The sequence below is a fragment of the Rhinichthys klamathensis genome, unplaced genomic scaffold, assembly GCF_029890125.1.
Source record: "Rhinichthys klamathensis goyatoka isolate OS25496 unplaced genomic scaffold, OSU_Roscu_1.1 h1tg000133l_1, whole genome shotgun sequence".
NCBI lineage: Eukaryota > Metazoa > Chordata > Actinopteri > Cypriniformes > Leuciscidae > Rhinichthys > Rhinichthys klamathensis.
The window spans coordinates 109248-132821 of record NW_026606668.1 but is presented as its reverse complement, the minus strand read 5'-3'; the positions used below and the strand labels follow the sequence as shown (position 1 = coordinate 132821).

At 36.0% G+C, this 23574-nt stretch overlaps 1 protein-coding gene across 1 annotated transcript in view; it reads right to left on the bottom strand.

The window, feature by feature from the left end:
- The window catches only part of mtus1b (microtubule associated tumor suppressor 1b), a 44303-nt gene extending 21524 nt beyond the window's left edge, over positions 1-22779 (bottom strand). The window contains exons 1-6 of the mRNA XM_056256787.1: positions 22648-22779; positions 13069-14637; positions 10933-11080; positions 6114-6305; positions 3950-4090; positions 2501-2605 (exon numbers count right to left, since the gene is read on the bottom strand). Of these exons, the coding sequence (XP_056112762.1) occupies positions 2501-2605; positions 3950-4090; positions 6114-6305; positions 10933-11080; positions 13069-14475 (1993 nt within the window). The 5' untranslated portion in view covers positions 14476-14637; positions 22648-22779. The remainder of the gene's footprint in view (positions 1-2500; positions 2606-3949; positions 4091-6113; positions 6306-10932; positions 11081-13068; positions 14638-22647) is intronic.
- Positions 22780-23574: the final 795 nt, after the last annotated feature.

Sequence of the window (23574 nt, the reverse complement as noted above, 5' to 3'; positions counted from 1 at the left end):
CATGCATTTGAAGATTATAGATTGTGATTTACAATTACACAGCAAAAAAAAAATTTGTATACAAAACATCTATACATACTGTATTTGAGGAGCGAAATTGTGCAAAAAAATTAAATAAGACTCCATACTAGAGAATATTCTAAGTATATCTTCATGATATGTATTATTTACTAGTTTTTGTTTTCTTGTTTTAAGTGTTTTAAATGTAACACAATTTGGTGAGTTTTTTTTGCTTAAAACAAAGGAGAAAAAAACCACCAATGAGGTAAGAATTCAAGATATACTTCATTATTTAATTCAAGATATATTCTCTGAAAAAAAAAGAAGAAAAAAAAAAAAACTCACTATCTACTCAAAAAACGTTGACTTTAACAGAATTTCACCAAACAATGAAAGTCAATGGAGTCCAATGTTGGTCCCCATTAACTTTCATTGTATGGACCAAAAAAATAAAACAAAACACTTTTCAAGACATTTTTTCTAAATATATATTTTTGTTTTTGGTGAACTATTCCTTTAACTAATTCATTTTATTGAATTTACTTGATCACTGAACGCCTACATTCTCTTTTTTCATAGATTTCATTGTATTCATATTTCATAGCCATGCAGTCCTTATTAGACCCTAATCTTGCCTCATGTCATTATCTTTCTTATAACTCCTCTTCTCTCCCTCTTTCCTCTCTTTTTTTCGGGCGCCTTCTCTCAGACATCTTTTTAACGTTTATGTATCTTCCAAGCAGCAGGCTTCCTGAATGGATGCCTTTGTTGGATAAAGAAAAAGAAATGGAGAGAAAGAGAGTGAGAGAGAAACAAGCGCCTCAGAATACTGATGAGTGACACTGTTGAATAGAGAGACGTCAAGCAGCACATGATTGGCTGTGTTCTGACACTATTGTGCTTCCTTATTCATCACTAAAGGCCAACAGCTGCACGGCCAGAGCAACATAAATTAGGAACAGTCAAGGGGTGGAGGTGGGTAAAATGCTGTTAAAGTCAAGATGTTTGTAAGTAAAACAAGACGGAAAGGCAAGAAATGCCAAGAAATATGCATTGGTTGGGTAAACTTGTTGTGAATGTGACTGGAATTTTGGCCTGAGGATGTCTATGGCATTTATGTTCTATACTGCACAGTAAGTCACATGTGTGAATTAAGCCCAAAATTAAACTTACTTACAGAACGTACTTACACAATACTTCAAAAGGGCCACATACACACTACAAAGTTGACAACTCCTGAAATGGCGATAAGTAATTTTATAGAGTTCAACAGTGCCCGCCCACTTTTTCAGCGCTGTTTGTTCCGGAAGTATTTTTTCCATTCATTTCAAAAAAAGTCTTCATTAAAGCATTATTAGGCATTAACCAAGCCAACCAGCTTTGAAGTGAATCCTAACATTACAAACTTTGATTGGAAGCAAAAACAAAATACAAGGTCTTAGACTGTATACTTAAAGGCTCCCTGAAATCAAAATTTATGTTTTTTAGCTTTTAGTATGAATATGTTAGCCTTAAGGTTATGAATAAGCTGGCGTGTTCCAAAACAATGACAACATTCACATCTTCTGTCCAATCAAATGCTCTATAGAATCTATGGTGTCCCGCCCCCTATGCTATAAATACCACCTGGCCAAAGCGACCGCTGACATGTCACGGAGCAATATGGGGTGGAGATGTGTGTTCGGTTGCTCAAACGCTCAAGTTTTATTCCAGTTTTCCAACTGTACGTTGGATAATAATGAATTGGCTAGAATTTATTCACACCTCTACTATTGAATCCAACAAATCATCAGCGCTTGGATTCGCTTCCATGGTGCTGTCAAGTACGACTTGAAGTCTGTGAGGTAAACTAAACGCTATTGTATTGGCTATTTGAAAAGGGGGAGGAGCCATTCAATATGTCCCGCCTTAGCTTCCTGTTTCAGTGGAAATTACGTCAACGCATCATACAAAGCTGCGCGTTCCAAGGCACTTCAGTGGGCCTTTAACAACTTTAGTGAGGGAAATAACTACAATCCCATGAAGCATTGCAACAGCATAATTGAATTAAAAATGATGGAGAAATATAAAACTACACATGTAAAAATTGTGATTTTATATATCTCTTCTCTGATAACGTGTTTACTGGCATGAGGGCGGGCCGGGACAACCTGTCACTCACATGACATCACAGCGATAGCAATTCCCCATGAACAAAATCAAGTCCCACTCAGATATACGTCACACTAGGGAAGAAAAGACTATCACAACTTCCATTTCATGCCAACTTTAAGTGAAAAAAATCCAACTAAAATTATCATAATGCTATTTTCAACACCTCTGGAATACAACAAGTTTACTCATGACTGCAGGTTTTTGATTATACTGAACTAATGGCAAGTTGATAAGTGAAATGACTAAATCAACACATCAGTGCAGACTGATCACATTATTTATAGACAACACAGCAATGGTAGAATGTAAATGGATACAGACACACACAATCAAATTCTCTCCTTACCTATTACTGATGATGAGCGAATAAGTCGTGCAGATCCACTGCGCTGCAAAGCATTCTGGTTAGTCTTAGCTGTCACATGGCTGGTCACAGCTGGGGCTTTCAGCCCTATTAAAACAGTGCAGAAGAAATCAAACTTCATGTTAACAGATTGTGCAGTGGCAGGTTTCAGCGACTGAGTTAGATGTCCTGTAGAGGCTGTATGTGCATGCGTGTTTTAATGGCAGTGGGTGGGACAGGGCGGGGCAGAAAGAATGGCACTAAACCTTCACAACCATCTTCACACACAAAGCAATTAGCAAGGCAATCAATATTAACTATAAACAATATGTTTATCTTGTTTTGTGGTGTCAAAAGTTTGGGGTTGGTAAAATATTGTAATGGTTTTCGAAGAAGTCTCTTATGCTCACCAAGGCTGCATTTATGTAATCAAAAATACAGGGAAAACATTAACATTGTGAAATATTATTGCAATTTAAAATAATTCTGTTTCCTAAATGTTTACTATTTAAATATATATATTTAAAATGTAATTTATTCCTGTGATGGCAAAGCTGAATTTTCTTTACTCCAGTCTTCAGAGGCACATGATTCTTTAGAAATCATTCTAATATGCTGATTTGGTGCTCAAGAAAAAGTTACATAAAGTTATATTTTTTTGGAAACTGTAATACGTTTTCTTTTCAAGGAGAAAGTTCAAGAGAACAGCATTTATTGGAAATTAAAATCTTTTGTAACATTATAAATGTATTTACTGTCAAATGTTTATCAATTTGATGTGTCCTTGTGGAAGAAAACCATTAATTTCTTTAAAAAAGTAATGTTACTGACCACAAACTTTTCAATGATAATGAATATTAAGATTTTTTGTAATTTCATATATATATATATATATTTTATTGTCGATATATACAATATATATATTTTTTTAAATATCTCTTAATATTTAATGCTTCTAATAGTGCTTCTAGGGTCATTTTATCTTGTTTTGTGGATGTTTTAAGGAATCTTTTTAAACAATCGAAAAATACTAAAGAAGAGGACATTTGTATGACATTTTTTACCTTCCATTTTAAAAGATCTAATCTAATCTATTTCTATCATGACAATAGAAGAGGAATTACAATAACGAATTAGGGTATCAAAATCTTTTTAAAAACCTATTAAGAGGTGTATATGGTTGTAATCAGATTGTGATTTTGAACTAAAATAACATCAAAGGAGTTGTAATTGCAGTGTCATTAGCTTAAGACAATCAGAGCTTTCCCACTGATTAATGATTATAGAAGATCTGACGCCAAAGAGACTGAGTTTCCCTTTGAGCCTGTTTTGATGTGTAAATAGTGAATGATGAGAAACAGATGAATGTGGACTCTGATAAACATGCAAATAAGTGTGACTGTTAGAGAGAGTTAGTGAGATTAGAAGATTAAAACTTCACGGTTCCCTCACCTGCTACGGGTTTAGACGGTGTGGAGCTCGCTCTGCTGCGGTGACCTGATACAGGTTTGATAACTAGAGACTTTCCTTGAATCTGGGATGTGGGTGATTGTTTGACAGACTTCTCCTCACTCTTCATCCCTTCAACAGGAACTGACCAAAGACAAATCACCACAGCACATTATAAAATAATATTGTGCACAATGCAGTAAAACCCTATTTTCAAATGATGTATTTTTTTCTTTTTTTTGTGTGTTCAGAGAAAATATCTTGAATATAAATTTACTGTCTTGTTTCATGCACTTTGTTGATTTTTTTTTAATTTCACTTAAATTTAGTGATATTTGTTGATAAAGTTGATGTTTAAATGTCTATATATCTCTGACAACATGTCTTATAAATCTTATAAATAGAAAAAAAGAATGATTACGTGTATGTGCAGAAACAGGCCTCCCATTAAGAAACTCAAATAAAGATCCAATTCCTTGAATTCTTCAAATGATTTAATATGTTCAAAAAATGCAATTAGTAAAAGACTAGATCAGTTAGAAACAAAGCTAAGCAATTGGTCCCTGCACAACAACATGATTACTTTATCAGTTAACAGTTCAAATAAAAGGCTTTTGTGTCAATATTAATGGGCAATTTTGTCTGGAATTTACCTTGAAAATCTTCTTTATTCATTAGCCAAACACATTCACATGCATTCCTATTGAAGCTAGAGCTCATTGCTCTAATTTACCATGGCAACCCAGTGGCGATCTTGTTTTTTCTTGAATTTAAGTTCAGAGTATGGGACAGCAGGAAAGTGTGGGAATAAACTAATCATAATTCTGATAGGGTGTTGTGTGGAGGATGTTGTGATTAATGTCTACAGCGCACAGCTTTGGAATGGCAGAGATTGTATTGTATATGAGTTGCTCACAGTCACTGCTAAACTCTGAGCAGATGTGACCTTTGACCTGAGGAAAGGAATGAGGGCAGTCTGAGCCCTGACGATTTCATTGAAGCTCAGAGAGAAAGTGTGAGAAACTATGTATCTCAAATGTTAAAACCATGGTACTTTGATATACGAATGATACGATATACGATATGATAATGACTGATTTCCATATACATGTTTCATTTATCTGGTAAATTTATTTTTAAGAAAATGATTATATGCAGCGTGAGAAAGAGGAAAGCATGTATTTTAGTGCTAAGAGGTTTTCAAGTATGTACTTGAAAACTGTCAAGATGCAGATGGTGACTTAAAGGGATAGTTCACCCAAAAATGAAAATCATCCCATTATTTACTCACCCTCAAGCAATCCTAGATGTATATGACTTTCTTCTTTCAGACGAACACAATCGGAGATATATAAAAAAATATCCTGGCTCTTCCAAGCTTTATAATGGTAGTGAATGGGGGGCGAGATTTTGAAACCCCAAACAATGCATCCAAAACCCAAAACAGTTAAAAAAGGCCTTCTGAAGCGAAAATATGGGTTTTTGTAAGAAAAATATCCATATTTAAAACTTTGATTAACTACAATAACTAGCTTCCGGCAGACAGCCGTACACATCGATTTGCGGCGGAAAATGTGACCTCTGACCCAACGCATGACGGATGTGGAAGTGCAAAGGATAGAGCAAAACAAAACACCGGTCACAAATTCGAAGTCTAAAATGAGAACTTTCAAAAGAAATGTCGGAGGATTTCGATATAAGAGAAGAGATGCTTGAGTTTGTTGCACAGCCCTATTGGTTTAAACCGCGAGAGGCGTCTAAGCTTACGATACTCCTACATACTTGGCGTCAGGGGTTACTCTTGTGGCGCAAGTCGATGTGCGCAGTATGCGTACGATCGTCTGCCGGAAACTAATTATAGTTAATAAATCTTTAAATAAGGATATTTTTCTTACACAAGCGTATCACTTAGCTTCAGAAGGCCTTTATTAACCCCCCGGAGCCGTGTGGAGCACTTTTATGATGGATGGATGCATTTTTTGGGGCTTCAAAATCTCGCCCCCCATTCACTACCATTATAAAGCTGGGAAGAGCCAGGATATTTTTAAATATATCTCCGATTGTGTTCGTCTGAAAGAAAACAGTAATATACACCTAGGATGGCTTGAGGGTGAGTAAATTATTTTTTGTGTGAACTATCCCTTTAAGACTCTTCACAGACACGCACCTTTGTTTACAGCAATACTGTTGCTTTCGCTGATTGTACTTCCCAGTGATGAGGAGCTGGGGCTTGTGGGTAGGCCTTTGACAGGCAGTTTGGAAGAGGCAGCTCTCTGAGGACCCTTACAAAAAGAGCTGGAAACAGAAGTTGGGCTGCAGGGTACTGCGGACCTGTCTGTGGTGCGCATCCTTGGAATACCTAAACACAAAAGAGTTATAATTAAATTCTACTCGCCATCATCACTGATACCGAAGCATATTCCAGCTAGACTATATATGTTTTCGAAGCGGTTCTATTCAGCCAGCTGCACTCACAGAGTGTTCTATTATTGAATAAAGAATGCAGTTATATATAGAATATCAATGTGCATTCAGCCATGCATACAAAATGAGCATAGATGACCCTCGCTGACCTTTGTGTGTCAACAGTTTTATTTTTCTGTACTCATCACCTTTCCTCACAAGACGTTCACCATACAAGGCGGTGTGCTGTCATCTAGCATGCTTTTATAAAATATGATGGTTTAACTCTGTTTTACACATTTTTTTATAATAATTTTGCCAGGAGCCTAAAAACTTTTAAAAACTTTTTTTAATTGTTTTTATTTTTTATTTTAACATTTTGTTTTCCTAATTTAGTGCAATGTCTAACAGCTGTAGAAATAAAAGCAAAATAAAATAAGTACTTTAGAAATATACAGAGTCATTCAAACATTTGGGTTCAGGATTTTGTAAATGTTTTTAAAAGAAGTCTCTTATGCTCAACAATGCTGCATCTACAGTAAAAATACTGTGAATAATAAAAAAAATATATATATTGTTAAATATTATTACAATTTAAAATAACTTCTTATTAAATTCTATACATTTCATTTTAATATATTTTAAAATGTAATGTATTCCTGTGATGGTAAAGCTGAATTTTCAGCACCATTTCTCCAGTCTTTAGTGTCACATGATCCTTCAGAAATCATTCAATAATTTGATTAGAAACTGTGATTGTGAATACATTTTTGTTGTTTTTTTATTCTCTGATGTATACAGTAGAACGGTCAAAAGATCATAATTTATTTGAAATATAAATCTCTTCTGTCATTATACATGTCTTTACTGTCACTTTTGAAAATTGTAATGCATCCTTGCTAAATAAAAGTATTAATTTCTTTAAAAGAAATCATACTGACACCTAACCTTTGAACGGTAGCGTAAATAATATTATAAAATAATATGTATAAAACATATTCCATGTCCTTGGTGTTATGAATGGTAACACATTTTTTAGATGAAGGTCAAAGACGAAGCTGTTCAAATATGCTCATCTGTGCATATGATTTACGCACCACAGTGAAAAAGTAATTAATTTCCCATTAAATTCAATTTGATCAGTTTTTATAGTACCACCACTGGGAAGTTGTGTTTGTGTCTTTTTCTTTGTGAAATGTGCAGTAGTGTGCTGGGAAATCTTGTTTCCTGTATCCTGTTTCTTTTTCTACACTACCGATCAGTTCCTATGTGTGAGAAGAACACTTGTTTGACTCCAATGGGTAGAAGCTGTGGGTGTTATTGTGAATTAAAGAGGGAGAGAGACAACACCTCACACAAGCACATCCTGTACTGTACATAAGGTAAGGTCTTCTGGGGGCACTGCTATGGAGACCAACCAACACAAATATCACTTTATGCCAGCTGGTGTATTTACATGCAGGTTTGAATCTGTTGGTCTAGCAGAGTGAGATTCTTAATTTTCTCCAGAGTCTGATCCAGAAACCACTTTCTGAACTCCCTGCTCTTTCCTCTCCTAAGTGTTTAAACGGCACCGAATTCAAAAGCAGTGAGACCAATAAATGAGATAAATGCCACCTGTTGGAGAACACATGCTACTGCATTTTGCTTGTTCACTTCCAGGCAAAGTCTGACTTTGGGTTTTTAATTTTAAAGTACTTATGGTATCACTCATGGCTATCAACTACTAAAACAAGATAAGGAAAGCAAACAAACACATAGTAAGAGGTCTCAGCAAGTGGCACAGCTACATTTCTGTGGCCAAGCGGATAGGATGTGTACAGGCAGGGTATTTCACAGGAAACAGTGTCATAAATTTGTAATGATATTGTAAATGTAAATTTAAATAGTAAATTTGAAGATATGTATGTATTATTATGATATATACCGTAATAACCTGTAATATTGTGAAATATCATTACAACTTAAAATATCTGTTTTCTTTTTGAATATATTTTAAAATGTAATTTATTATTATCATTGCTCCAGTCTTCAGTGTCACATGATCCTTCAGAAATCAAATATTATTATCAAATGTTGAAAACAGTTGTACAGCTTAAAATTTATGTGGAAACTGTAATACAAGTTCTTTTCAGGATTATTTGATAAATCTAAAGTTCAAAAGAACAGTATTTATGTGAAATGGAAATCTTCAGTCACATTAAAAATGTCTTCACTTTCATTTCTGATCAAGTTAATGCTGAATAAAAGTTTCTTTTATAAGATAAAAAAAAGTTTTGAATGGTAGTGTAGGCCTATTATACTTTTATGATATCCAAATAAGATAACAGTTGATCAGAAACATTTTTGAGTGAAATGAACATATGAACATATTTATAAATATAATGACTTAAATATGTTCATATATTGAAGGTGCAGATTTTGCTAATAAGGTCCTTTAGTAAATATCATTGAAACACAGTCCACTTAATGAACCACTAATTTACAATCAATAATCTTGTGCTTTATACAAAGAACAATTAAACAAATTATTTATAACAAATAGTATACGTAAATAACTGATTTTATCCCCATAACTATTCAGCTTGATGAGGCCAATATATAAACATAAAGATTGTTAGATAAACTTTACACCTTTATGATGTAAATCCCTTATTTCCATTAAATGAATGAGTTATTTTCAAACTTCCTCTGCATTATGAACATAAAATATGTCACTGTTTCCTGAGACTGACCCCACCGTAACAGATGTCCTTCAACACAACACTTTCCCCTGATTGTCAACTATTAAATTGTGGAGCAAAAGTCACAGTGTGGGCCTGTGGTCTCTGTGAAGAAACAAGACGACGATTGTCTAGTTGGAATTTGACCTTCTCTCCTTGATTCAATTTTACTTTTCATTGACATTGAAACATGACACACACACAAACATACAGAATATGGCCCCTGAAACCACATGCACCCAAACATATCCCTGCATCCACATGTAATGAAAGAAAGAGGAAACACGCAAAAGAGACAGAGAAAGAAAGGATATGTCACAGAGGAAGGTTAAGTTACGGGACAGCCCCAAACTTTTCAAAAGTGTAGACATGCTCACTCACACATACACACACTGAGCACAATGTATTTTTCTGACAAACACAGGAAAACTGCCTTAGGCTACACACACACAAATGGACAGACATACACACGATGGGATGGGTGGAGGGAAAGAGAGAGGACGACAAAGAGCGAGAGCAATGAATGGACAATATGAGATAGGAAACAGACGTTAAGTGCAGTGTTAAACTCAAGTGTGTGTTATGGCTTTAAATCCTGAACATGTGGCCACAGAAAGAGAGGAGAGTTACGTAACACTATGCAGAGTTTGGAACCTGAAGTGTTGAATTCTGCAGGCATATTAACACCAGCTGCAGCTTCTCACTCACTGGATGACCCAGACACATGTTAGATTCACTAGTAGGACATTTTATAGGCCTAATGGTTTTTAAACAAAGGTGATTCTATTTGCTAAACGCCAACCCAAATTCTCGCACATACCTGTTGATATCAGTAGATTTAAAGCAAAATAGTTCTTTATGATACTTTGAAAATCATGAGTACCACTATAAAAGTTATGTTTGTCCCAAGAAGTTAGAAGTTAAATCTGACAAAACCTTCCATTTGACGACGTCCGAGGACATCCTTAAAACTGAATCATAAATAATAGGGTTTTTTACACAACATAATGCAAAAAGACTTTTGGGTCTAGGTAATTATTTATTTATTTTATTATTTTCTTGTATTATTATAATTTTTAGACATTTTTAGTAATTGAAGAAGAGATGGAGAAGTTGATTATTTGACAAAATAAATTATAAAAAATAATACAAGAAAATAATAAAATATATACACTACAGTTAATTTTTTTTAGATCGGCAAGAATCTTTCTGTTTTTGGAAGGGGACTCTTTATATAAAGCAAATGACTTAATCTTAAAGCTAATTAAGCTAAACTAATGATTGTTATTATTTATGTTTTTAATTGTACTTTTTTGGGATCAGTAAGATATTCATATTTTTATTTAGCAAGGATGCAATAATGATTAAAAGTGTTTTACTGAATTGGTGAGCTTTTAATCATTATTGCATCCTTGCTAAATAAAAAATAATACTTTCTTTAAAAAAGTTTCTCAATTTCTCAAAAAAAACGTACAATTAAAAACATAAATAATAACAATCATTTAGTTTAGCTTAATTAGCTTTAAGATTAAGTAATTTGCTTTAAATAAAAACAATTTGTATGCACACTAAAAGAAAATCACAACCCTGCAATGTCAAATTAAATTGCAAACGTGCAGCAGAAAGGCTGAATTTTAGAAAGGAAGAATTTTAGATTCCTCACTCTAGCACAGTTACCTGAACTGTGACAGTGATGCATGTAAAACTTATAATATCAGTATAAGCTTACAGGAAGCATTACACAGAACAAAACAGATCTAGAGGCTCTTCCACTGTAGCGTTCACTCTGTCTACTTCCTTAAACCAATGCCTGTGAGATTTTGTTCTGTGCATGTGGTGCGTTAAACAAGCAAAACTCACCAGCCGGCTGAACCGCTCGTCCTCCCGGTGGACCCAGACTACCTGTGGGTCGGGCTTCTCTGTTAGAGGGCTTCAGTCTGGGTTCTGGGGGTCCAGAGGTGGAAGTACTGTTAGTCCCTAGAGATGGTCCCAGCTTGGAAGACACAGTCTGGAGAAAGAGTCGTTGGTTAGTCACAGCATCCCAAGCCAGAGATCCCAACTCTGGGCGCCGCAGGGTAACCATAGTGTTGGCCATTCCACAGAACAGACAGAAAATGTGCAGCGGTACAGATAGAGAGAGAAAAGCGAGAGCGCTGAAGGAGAGGGAGGAGGAGCGGAAAGGAGGGAGGGGAAATAAGACTCGCCTGCTCCAAAAAAAAAAAAAAGCAGAAGAAGAAAAAAAAGAAAAAAGAAAAAAGTAAAGGGAAAAACGTTTCTATTGTGTTATTCCCTCAGGGCTTCTGATGCCAGGACCAGCCCAGATCTTTTCCTTTTCTCCCCCTCGTTATTAAACACTCAACACACACATGGAGTGAGTTTGTGGAAAGATTCTGTTGTCTGAATCAGTGTTCATGAGTCCTCTCTAAACTAAGGAATGTTTCCCTCCACGTTCTGTTCTTTTCCCTCCAAGACAGTTGTTTTACTGGCAAAAACATCTCACTCATGTTCTCTCTAACCAAGTTGAAAAATGGCAGGAAAGTGAGAGAGGGAACTGGCTCTTGGGTGTTTCTTACCAGTGATAATAAAGCAGAAACATGCAAAAGCACTTGCTGTAAAACTGGACAGTGAACATATTTAAAACCTCTAATCACAGTATTTACATTTGAAAAACCTTTTGTTAGGTCTTCATTTACTCTTGACACATTTGGTTCGTTCGACCCAAGCTAATAACACATTTAAGCCTGAATAACAGCATAGCACAATCATGTGATGGCACGTATAGAGTCGGACTTGTTGAAGCAGTTCTCCTCATAAGGAGAAGAAGATTGACATGAAAACAGACAGCTGCTGTTAATATGTTGCTTTAAATGAACATTTCAGTTTAAGTAGACCAAGATTTGGATGTATGACTATAAATGACACAAACAACTTGAAAGGTTTATCTGATCACATTTAACACACGTTGAGAATCAAGAATACTTTCTTCTATTGGTGATTAAAATAAACATGTTTCAACCGGCTGAGCTCTCAGTCTGACTCCTTCTGTGCATCCCAGTAGAGATTATTTGACTAAAGATGCTTCATTAGACATGTACATGTGAATATTAAATGTACTAAATCAAATATTAAGAAAGATTTTAATCATAGTAAACTTTAGATAAATAATCTGTAAAGTTTTCATACTATATGAAAAATAAATTAAAAATCTAAATAAAAAAAAATAATTAATGCTTTAATATTAATGCAATTTAAATAAACAACAATAATAATATAATAAACTATAATGAACATTTTAATAATAATAAATGTTTTTGATAAATAATAAAAACACGAATAAAACGTAATAGCAATAGTACATTTTAAATAAACCACTAACTTTCTAAATGTGAAAACATGCATATAAAATACTAATAAAAGTACTAATAATAGTCAAATTGAAATAAACCTAAATAAATGTAACTAATTTTAATAAACCTAAAATGTAGAAAAACCTTCTAATTGTAAAAACTAAATGTACTAAATAAATAAGAAATGAATATATGCTTTAATATTAATAAGGTTTAAATAAACTTGAATAAAAGTATTAATTAAATAATAATATTTTACAGTTTTAATCATTTTTAATAACAGTAACATTTTTAAATAAATAAACCTTAATAAAAGTTTTAGTAATAAAGTTAACTTTTTAACAGTAAAAGTTACTGTTACTAATGTATCTACAATTACTTTGTTACTAAAATGTAAAAGAAGAAAAGAAAATTGTAACAGTTTAATAATAATAAAATGTAAATAAATAAACCTTAATAAATGTTTTATCAAAATGTAAAAAAACAACTTTTTTAAATGTAAAAAAGACCTTCTTATATAAACATGTCCTTCATATATATAAATGGGATTTTCTTAATGCTTAAAATTAGATGATAAAAAGTCAATTATAACAATCAATAATTAAACTACAGGAGAGAAGTTGAATAAGAGGACAACTGAATCACTAACCGTGCTGTTAATCTTAGAGGTTTCTTCCCCAGCTTCTTTCTCAAGTTGAGGTTCTCCTTCATTTTTAAAAGCAGCTGAAGAAGGACATTCTGACTTCATTGCTGTTTCTTCTTCTTGTGTTGGCAAGTATAAAGTGTTTACATCTTTCTCCTGACTGCCATTAAATGCAACCTCACTTGGGCAAGTCTTTGTTTCTTTTCCTCTTGTATTGGCTGATGATGATCTGCTTCTTTTTCCAACAGCATTATCTTCCACCTTCCTACTAACAGGAACCTTCACACTTCCTGAAGCTGACTGCTTAACATTCGTGTTTGTTTTTGCTGGATTGGCTGATCTTGGCGCAGAGGCAGCCCTGGAGATGATCTTGGCCTTCACGTTCCTCAGGTCTGGCCTGGGGAACCTCTTCACCTCAAGTTTTGTGGCTTTGGCCAGAGGAGCCCTTGTACGAGGCTTGGCAATACAATGTCCTGCAAGATCATTGGTCTTTTTTGCTGTGGACTTTGGATTGTTGTCCTCTTTTGAGATGGATAAGTGAGAAGAAGTTGTGTTTCTGGTACTTGTTATTGAAATGGAGACTTTGTTTTCAGGAGACACCACTGTCTCATACATAATGTGAGTTTTTTGAATGGCTGATGACAACTCAACAGAGACTTCCCCATTTTCGTGGACAACTTCCCTCTGGGGTTCATTCTCAGTAGCCACGTTAGGCACTTCTGCTGTTTGGCCTTCAGAAATGTCTGGTAAAACACTGTTTGGCATTACCACTTCAGAGCTGGTGGAGACTTCCAGAGCAGAGACAACAACTTGGCTTTTCATCATTAATTCTACAGAGGATAAAGAAAGAAAAGAGTCTTCTCCCTCTTCTTCTTTAGTGTCATCATCATCATCATCATCATCATTTCCTGAAGAGCACAAGAATGCATCATCACCATCAGTTTGACCAACCTTCTGTGCTACCACCAAAGTGACATTACGGTTGTCATTGTCACTCCAACAGTCTTCATTAGCATCCAGATAGACAGACACTGAGTTGTCGTTGTCCTCACTGTAGTCTGGTCTGCAGTCTGGGCTCTGTATGCCTGAATCATCACTGTTGGCCATTGCTTTTCCCATCTCCACATCTGGCATGTCCACATCCAGAGGACTATCTGTTCTGGCACTACTCAGACTGCTCAAGCTACGCATGGAGTCCGGTGATGTCTCGTCTCTATCGTACAGGAGCGAGGTTTTGGATGATGACAGAGAAGACTCAGAGGTGAACGTGTTGTTACTCTGGTCACTACTGTGTAACGGGAGACACATCCCATGATGAGATCCCTGAGAAGATCTCTTGGTAGGCGCAGGAGGTGGAAGTTCAGACTTGTTCGTTGGTGGTTCCATGAGACAGGTGGGTTGAGACACTATCATACAGTCAAATCCCCCATAGCTAGATCCAATTCAGCCCTGATAAACAGTTAATACTTAACTTTGTAGAAGATGGGATTATGGTGTTTCTCATCATAGAAAGTCTATTCCTTTGATCATTCAGAAGATGGCGTCCATGGTTTTGCTGACACACTTTTAATGACTCTAAAAAACAAAAAAAGACAACAGCATGTCAATTACATTTCATCTAGTCCTGATCTGTACTGTTAGAAATATAAATACTATAGAGCCTGAGATAAACACAGGGAAACCAGGGTCATATAAGAAAAAGAAAATCCAATGGTAATGTTGAATTATTATTATTATTATTTTTAAATTTTGACAAAAAATTCTCTTCAAAGTTATCAAATCTAGATGAGATGACAACAAGCCAGAATATAATATTCTATAATGCTGTAAACAAGAGTACTACTGCTCCCTACAGGGCAATTTCACTTGCCCTGACTTATTTTCATTTTACATCATTGAATCATTGTCCTGTGATCACTGTGAAGCTGCTTTGAAACAATGTGTATTGTATAAACGCTATGTAAATAAAGGTTTGACTAAATAAAGGACTAGACTTGACTGCCCTCTACTGGTAACTACTCCTCTATAAGTCAAAGGAGATAATGTAGCATAAACCTCTACAAACTCTTTTATATCACTTCTGCAAGAAATGAATGTTCAACTTATATATATATATATATATATATATATATATATATATGTATAATTGCCATTATATATATATATATATATATAATATATAACAATCTTTATCTCTCTCAAAGTTGACTTATGAAAGCTGTCAGTCTGCTTGAGTAATGGAAAAGCTTGTTCGAAGCTGCCTGCATGGACATTTCTTTATTTTAGTTTAAGCAAACACATATGATAGTGCACATGCACAATCAATTCTGTATTATGTCAGAGTCACACTTTTCAATTAAATTAGGGTGATAATGTAGGTCATATAAAAGCTAATAAAAGGAGACGGCTTTTATTTTGATATTCAGGGCAGTCTCTCTCTCTCTCTCTCTCTCTCTCTCTCTCTCTCTCTCTCTCTCTCTCTCTCTCTCTCTCACACACACACACACACACACACACACACTAGGAAATGGTGACAGTTACTTCTACAATGGTGTCCTTGTGTTACCAGACAAATGCTGAATGGTCCTGACCAAGAGTCTGATTGTTCTACTCACAAAAACCTTTCGCTGAATAAACCAAAAGTCATCTTTTAACACAAAGAACAGGCTGATATCTACCCGGGTTGGGAAGATGAGTGGGTGTCAAAATGCATCTATGCCCTTCCTAAGAGCTGGTGCATGACCTCATGACACTGCAAAAATTCAAGCATTATTTGTGAAGTATTGAGTAGGACTGCGGATATCAACCGTATACAGGTTATGATGTGGTTATAGTTTTTGAAAATGTCACAAATGATAATGAATAGCATCGTCTAATTGACATGGCAACAAATAAGTTGTTGGCAAACTATTCCTCTGTTGACCTTCCTGAGATATGCTTATGTGGCTAGTACTGTTGATGAGAGAGCTACTGACAACATAAGTTCATATATCACTCCGGAGAACAAGATGAGCAAACTTGATGCAGAACAGAGACAAAATCGGATCATCTTCTTCAAAACTAATTAGATGTTTAAAAAGCGAATTATTTTGCAACATATTATGCATGTTAATTTGACCCCCTTGAACGACAGCTTTCAACATACCTCTACACAATGTTCCACACAATGAATGAATGAAAGAATAGCTCTTTACTATGTACTACTGTAAAGCGGTTCACCATCATATCAGGGGGTCTCTCCTCAAACACCACCAGTGTGCAGCATCCACTTGGATGATGCGACGGCAGCCACAGTGCACCACACACCAGCTGTAGGTGCGGAGAGAGAATGATAGAGCCAATTCAGTGGATAGGGATTATTAGGAGGCCATGACTGATATGGGCCAATGGAGGGAATTTGGACAAGGACAAAGGGTTTACAACCCTAAATGTTTAAAAGTAGTGCCATATGATTTTTAATGACCACATACAGTCAGGACCTTGGTTTAACGTTTCATCCGAAGAACGGTGCTTGCTTGGTACAGTAATAGTATAGTGTCCCAATCACTATGCTGGAGCATTAGGACACACAGGCAAAAGGCTGAGCACCCCTGCTGGCCTCACTAACACCTCTTCCAGCAGCATTCTAGTTTTCCCAGGTCTCCCATCCAGGTACTGACCAGGCTCAACCCTGCTTAGCTTCAGTGAGCAACCAGTTTTGGGCTACAGTACAGGGTGATATGGCTGTGACAATGAATCAGTGGTTGCATAAAGTGATAGTTCACCCAAAAATGAAAACTCTGTCATCATTTACTCACTCTCAAGTTGCTCCAGTCCAAACCTTTATGAGTTTCTTTCTTCTGTTGAACACAAAATAAGAAATTTTAAAGAATATGGGTAACCGAACAGTTGTGAGGCACCATTGACTTTCTATCGTATTTTTTCCCCATACTATTGAAGTCAGTGGTGCCCCACAACTGTTTGGTTACAAACATTCTTCAAAATATCTTCCTTTGTGTTCAGCAGAACAAAGAAATTCACACAGGTTTGGAACAACTTGAGGGTGAGTAAATGATGACAGAATTCTCTTTACCCTGTGAAAGTGTTTGATGAAAGTAATTTTCTTTCCTGTGTTTGACTTATTTCCAAGGGACCTAAAATAGCATGATTTGCTACTTGCTATTGTTAGTAAGTGGCAACTGGAAAGTGGATCTTCTTTATTTTGGCTTTTGGGTGGCAGCGGGTCAGTGGTTCATGTAGGTTGTCTACAAACCGGAAGTTGGTGGTTCAATCCCCGGTTCCACTTGACCAAATGTTGAGGTGTCCATGAGCAAGACACCTAGCCCCAGCTGCTCCCGACGAGCTGGATGGCGCCTTGCATGGCTGACACCGCTGTCGGTGTATGAATGGGTGAATGTGAGGCAATATGTAAAGAGCTTTGGTGGCCATTGGGTCTGTGAAAGCGCTGTATAAATGCAGTCCATTTACCATAATAAAGCTTGCATATAAAGGACTTCAAAGCTAAAAAAAAAACAGGGACTAAAAGCTACAAAACGTTTTTTTTAAACACTTCAGAGCTGAAATATGAAGTCTTGCACGCACAGTAATGTTGATGAAACTACAAATCCCAGCAGAAACAGAAAAAAGCCTCATGAATTAGCAGTTGAAATAGAAACCAAGAAAAAAAACAGTCTAAAAGTCTTAAAAGTACTGCTTACAACCAACAACAGCCCTGTATATCACTGTACGTTCAGTGATTATATTACCGGTATGTAACAATTTCTTGCTTCCTATGTGCTCAGCTCAGATAGCAGTGGGATACAGAACATGACGTACATGACCCTGGCCTGCATAGATCTATGAGTGTGTGTAACATTGGTTGTGCAAGGCCACTATAATCTTCTGAGATTGATAATTACTCTTGCTTTAACATCTCAGATTATAGCGATGATGAGACAGATAGCCAGAGAGAGAAAGTGAGTGAGAGAGAGAGAGACATACTGCAGCAATGATTCTTGCTGTGTTAGGGTCAGTCCTTTTATCCCCGGGGTGTGATGAGAATAAGAGAGGGACATTCACTTGCATTGGGTTAACAAAGGTGAGGTTACAAGACATGTCAGATTTCTCAACACTCTCTGTCACGGTCTCCACACACCCGACAGATTTGCATAGTTTTCTATAAATTTAAGTGTACATAGACACAATGCATTGGCTAACAATAAAAGCGAGCCCTGTTGTGCTGCACTGCGTGCCTGTCAACTGAAATAACTCAGAGCGGACATCACACTGGGATAGACAGATCATAAATCTCAAGGCTAAATCTCCACAGCTAAAATTCGTAAAGAACGACTATATTATTACAATAAATAAAAGACACATTTAATAATAAAAAATTGCCTCCTCTAACTAAATAAACAAATGTAAATCATGTTAATGAAAGGTAATTTATTTGATCAAAAATGCACTAAAATTAATAATATTGTGAAATATTATTAAGTATACCTTCATGCATGCATATTTAAAGTAGGCTATAAATTGTTGCCATTTTTCAAATTTTTCCTCTGTTACTTGATATATTTATATATAAAATTGATTCTTAGGTCATCTGAGACCATTTTGAAGAGAGAGTTCAAATAATTCTGCAATTTGGGACAGAGTGCAAACATGTGTCTGAGGTTACAGGGCAAAAGTTTGCATTTTTATTTACATGTCAGGACTGTTGGGATATATTTTAGGTTTAGTCGATGAGCTCTACGACGTAGTGGTCCACATATCTAACACCCAATAATCATCCTCAAGCTATAGGCCTAGTTCCTCTTCCCAAGCACTTATGAAAGTTATCATTTGACAAAGTCGTTACATATATCTGTGAGATAATACATGAGGGTTCAGTTTGAACACATATTGTAACTATTTTTATTTATTTGATTTAGATTTTATATATGGAAAATATACATTTTGACATTTTGATTACTCCTTTTGTGTTACACAGGAAAACGTCAGTTTCGTCATCATCATCAGATGATAATTTAAAACAAATAATTTGCGAAAGATGCGATTCAAATGGACTGAGCATTTTAGACATGTAAAAGTGATTTTTGCCACAGTGCCACAAACACCTTTCCCCTCTAAAAGTATTGTGCTTAAACTCAGCTATCAAACATACAAATGTTTTGCTTTCAAAGTCCAGCAGGTTTAAAAATCTGAAGTTGCATGTGCATTTAAATGGGAATGGTGCTTTATGGCATCATCATCACACCAGTGAATGACTGACATCAACCCAGTTTTTTTTACTAGTCTACCCACTGGCCCTCTGGGCAAAAAGAACAGTGAAGCGAAGGGTGGCTAATGCTTCCATCCCTGACGGAATGATCCAGAGAATGAATGTGATGTTCTAGGACTGAACTGAGTGGATTTCTAGAACAATTCTCATGCAGAGCCTAGGGCCCCAGCAACAAGAGAAGATGGCCTATGAACTTATATAATCAATACTGAGCCGTTTCGGTATCGGAAAACCCAGGACTTAAGTTTCAGTATGACCTTCCAAAGAGTCACAGTGTGTCTTTGTCAATAGGATACACAATACATGTGTTTGTCCCAGAACTAAAATGACAACATACTCCACCACTATACTCTTACAGAATATCGGATCATATTTCTGCACAGCATCTTGAGCATCATTTCACATTTAGCACCTGCATAATTCCCCAGGTTAATATTCATAATTTGGGAACCGCAGCCATTCTGTAACACGGCTTTTAGTAATTAGGTGGATATTTCCATTAACAATGAATCACGCTGATGACCTAGAATGAAAATATTTCAACATGTGAGGATGAAAAACTGCTGTGCCCCCTTAAACCACCAATGAATGACCTGAGAAAGCTCTTAGCATTACAACTATTTTTGGCCACTTTTAGCATTGTCAAAATTCAGGCTGCTTAAAAAATGAGACAAACAAAAGAGGATACAAAATGCATTTCCTTGTGTTTGCAACCTCAACTGTCCTTATATGACTTAAAGCCTGTGCAGACAGCCCTGATCATCTTTGTAGACGATGACTTTACACCTCTGCTTAAATAACATAAATTATTAAGGTGGCCAGTTACACCTCCATATAAATGTCGTTCTTTCCAAGATGCTTGGTGAGATTATGCAACAGTGTCTCAGTTTTCATGCTAATCTCTCTTTCTCATTCTAACAGCACTCTCCTCTAGTTTCCCTATGAGCAATCACTCTTGCATAACACAAAACCCTAAAAAATGTTTTAGATATTTAATTCAGAAATGAGCATGTTAATTTGGAAGCTTAATCAAATGCACTATACTGTTATTTCTTATATGTGTTATTCCTCTTGCCACGTTCCACTTAAGTCCTAAAAATAGGCTCAGGCACAGAGGACGGAAGAGAGGTGTCTCTCTCAAACATGCAGACACCTGTCTAAGTGCCCTGGTCAGGTAAACGTAGACGCAGCCTGAGGACTAAAGCTGTTCCATTAAAAACTGTTCCACTGAAAACAGCACAGACTCAGAAACAGATGAACTTTGCACAATGTGATAACTTTACTTATGCTTTCTGATAACAGTCTGGTTGCATTGCACAAGCAGAGTAATACTAATAAAGGTATCTTAAGAGTGATTTTGTATAGTAAAACTGTAAAATAACAGATTTCTCTGTAAACTATAGAATACAATATAGATATAGAGTATTAGTCTTTTTGTGTCTCTCTCCATACTGTGTAATTATACTGCATAGTTGAGCATTAGCAGGCTGGTGCTACAGCGGTTGAAAAGGTGTTTATTCCCCAAGAGTAGCTCTTGGTGCCAAAACTGATCTTATTGGCTTATTCTAATGCCAGAGCATCAAGTCCAAATTTGCACAACTCAACACAGGCCATAAATTGACAAGAAGAAATGCTAAACACATTAAGAAAAAGCTAAAGATCTACTGGCGCTTGAATTCTTAAGCAATCATTAATGAACTAAAAGTCAGAGGACCCTAGGTCAGTTGATATTTATCTAGTCAGTTTTTCTGGCACGCTTAACTAAGTTATCCTCAATGTCATTTACAATGAATCTATATGGTGAGTTATACTACATAAAATACAAAAACTCATGTAATGCCATGAATATTCTGAAACAAGAATGTACTTGTTTATTTTCATATAAATGATCAGATATGCAGTGTGCTGTTGTTTGAGAGCTGTAATTACGCTGCTTAGAAGAAAACCGCATATAGTGCTTATGGCTATGATGATAACATATTAATAGGTCAAATGAAGAACGTTCAATACATGAGAATGGCAACGGGAAAAAAAGCTTTTTAATTTAATTGGTTGCACAAAATGACAGGCCTCTATGTTATTAGTTGAACACACATTGTTTTTCAAGTTATGTCAGCTTAATTATACTTATGAAATTAGTCATTTTAACCATGCCTAATCATTTTTATTCTACTTGTTTGTGTGTGTGAAGCCACAAATGAACTTTTTTTTTACTGAAATCAGCTCAATCTAATGTTTTGCCATTAGGTTCTTATTACATTCAATCAATGCATTTTAGCACAGAGAGCAACTGGGAAATGAGAACATGCAAAATCAAAATGTGATGATGCAGAATTTTTTTTTTTTTTTATTAAACTGAATTGCCATATACTTGTGCTTACGAGGTTATTGTGTCTGAACACATTTTGAGCCTTTTTGAAAGCCTTTTTGTGAAGAAGATTATTTCACAGTCAAACACTATTTTAACCCATCTGTATAAATTGAGGAAGTTTCACACTGAATATTCTCAAAGGCCCCCTTAATTCCTCTGGATTTATCTCGGTTCCCAAACACTTCTGTCAGAACCAAACAGTTGCCATAGAGATGAGTTGTCTCCGATAACAAAATACCCACAAGCCTCTACAGATGACTCTTCCTTTTTTTTTTTACAAACATTATTTTTACAGTGCTCCATTAAAATATAGATTTATGGGTCAATTAAGTGCAAAAGTGTGGTTAGTGGTTATGAATTTCATTAGGCTAGGAAGAGTAAGGTATATACAAGTAGGTCCATATACTTACTGAAGCAAATAGTCATATAACGCAGTCACGTCCCTCTAAAGCAGTGATCGTGTCTGGTGCATTTTGACTTTGGTGTGTAATGTTGTGGCAAGGATACATGCATAAACAGATCAATAGATCACCCTGGTTATGTCAAAGAGCCCTGGAAAGCATCCAAAAAGAGGATGTGCTCTAATAACTACATCATTCATATGCCACAGTGATTCGGATTCTAAGAACAAACACACTTATCAATACCAGCATGATCACATGCACAATCAAATCAACATTACATTGCCTAACTGTACATGTAATTAGTGTGGCACCATACAAATACATAGATTGGCGAATATGAGGTTCAAATCGCAATATGAACAAACTCAATGCTCCAATAATGTATAAACATCTACATTCCAATCCTAATATAAGTTATTTAGACTGTGATTGTTATTGAAAAAGCTCCTGATGACCATGAAAACATCCTTCTCATACAGCTGAAGAAAAGTTAGAGGCTCTGTCGTGCAACTACGCAATTAATGATTTACATGACACAGAAAACGTACCTGCTTTTCAAGTGTTTCCAATCAATCCTAGAGTGTATTTGATTTGATCAAAACGCACATTTCCACAGGTAAACCAGTCCCGGACAGAATGTCCTGTTTCATGTGATCCAAAAGCACTGCAAGAGCGCAGTTTCAGACTGAGCGGAGACTCATAGAGAAAGAGAGAGAGAGAGAGAGAGAGAGAGAGAGAGAGAGAGACCCCTCCCCTCTATCTGTAGCTGCAGCCAAATCGTGCCGCAGTAACCAACCAGAATTGATTCTGTGAGTGTGTGCGTGTATGTGTCAGAGAGCCAGTGACTTTTCGGAGGTAGCCCTGGAATGCATTTTTTTCCCCTTACCCAGAACCCTCCATGCCAGAATACGCAGCAGCAGGGACAATCCTTCCTGCTCTGCAACATATGCATAAACACCACATACAAATACCATATAATCACAAATAAAACTCCAAGATTTTCATTAAACACACTGTTGAAGAGTGCTGGGGTTTTCGTGGCTAACAATGAGTCATGAAGCTTGAAGTTTCCTGCTGACTAAGAATGTCTGTGTGTATGCATGTGCATATGTGTGTGGTCCAGGTAAACCCTATGTTATGAGGACAAAATGTCCCCACGAAGATGGCAATATCTGAAATCCTTGTCCATGTGGGGACATTTTTTGGTCTCCATGAGGAAAACAGCTTATAAATCATAGTGATACTAAGTGATGTTTTTGAAAATGTAAAGTACAGTATACAAATCATTATGTCTATGAAAAGTCCCCATAAAACATGAAAACACAATGGTGTGTGTGTGTGTGTGTGGGAGCGTATGGGTGGGCAGATTACCTCCTTCTGGATGCAACTTCTGTAGAATTAAGGGGCCCTCCTGTGTGTATTAGAATGCTTGGTTGCTAAGCAGCCAAGAGTCTGTCCATGCAGTTTTAGACCTG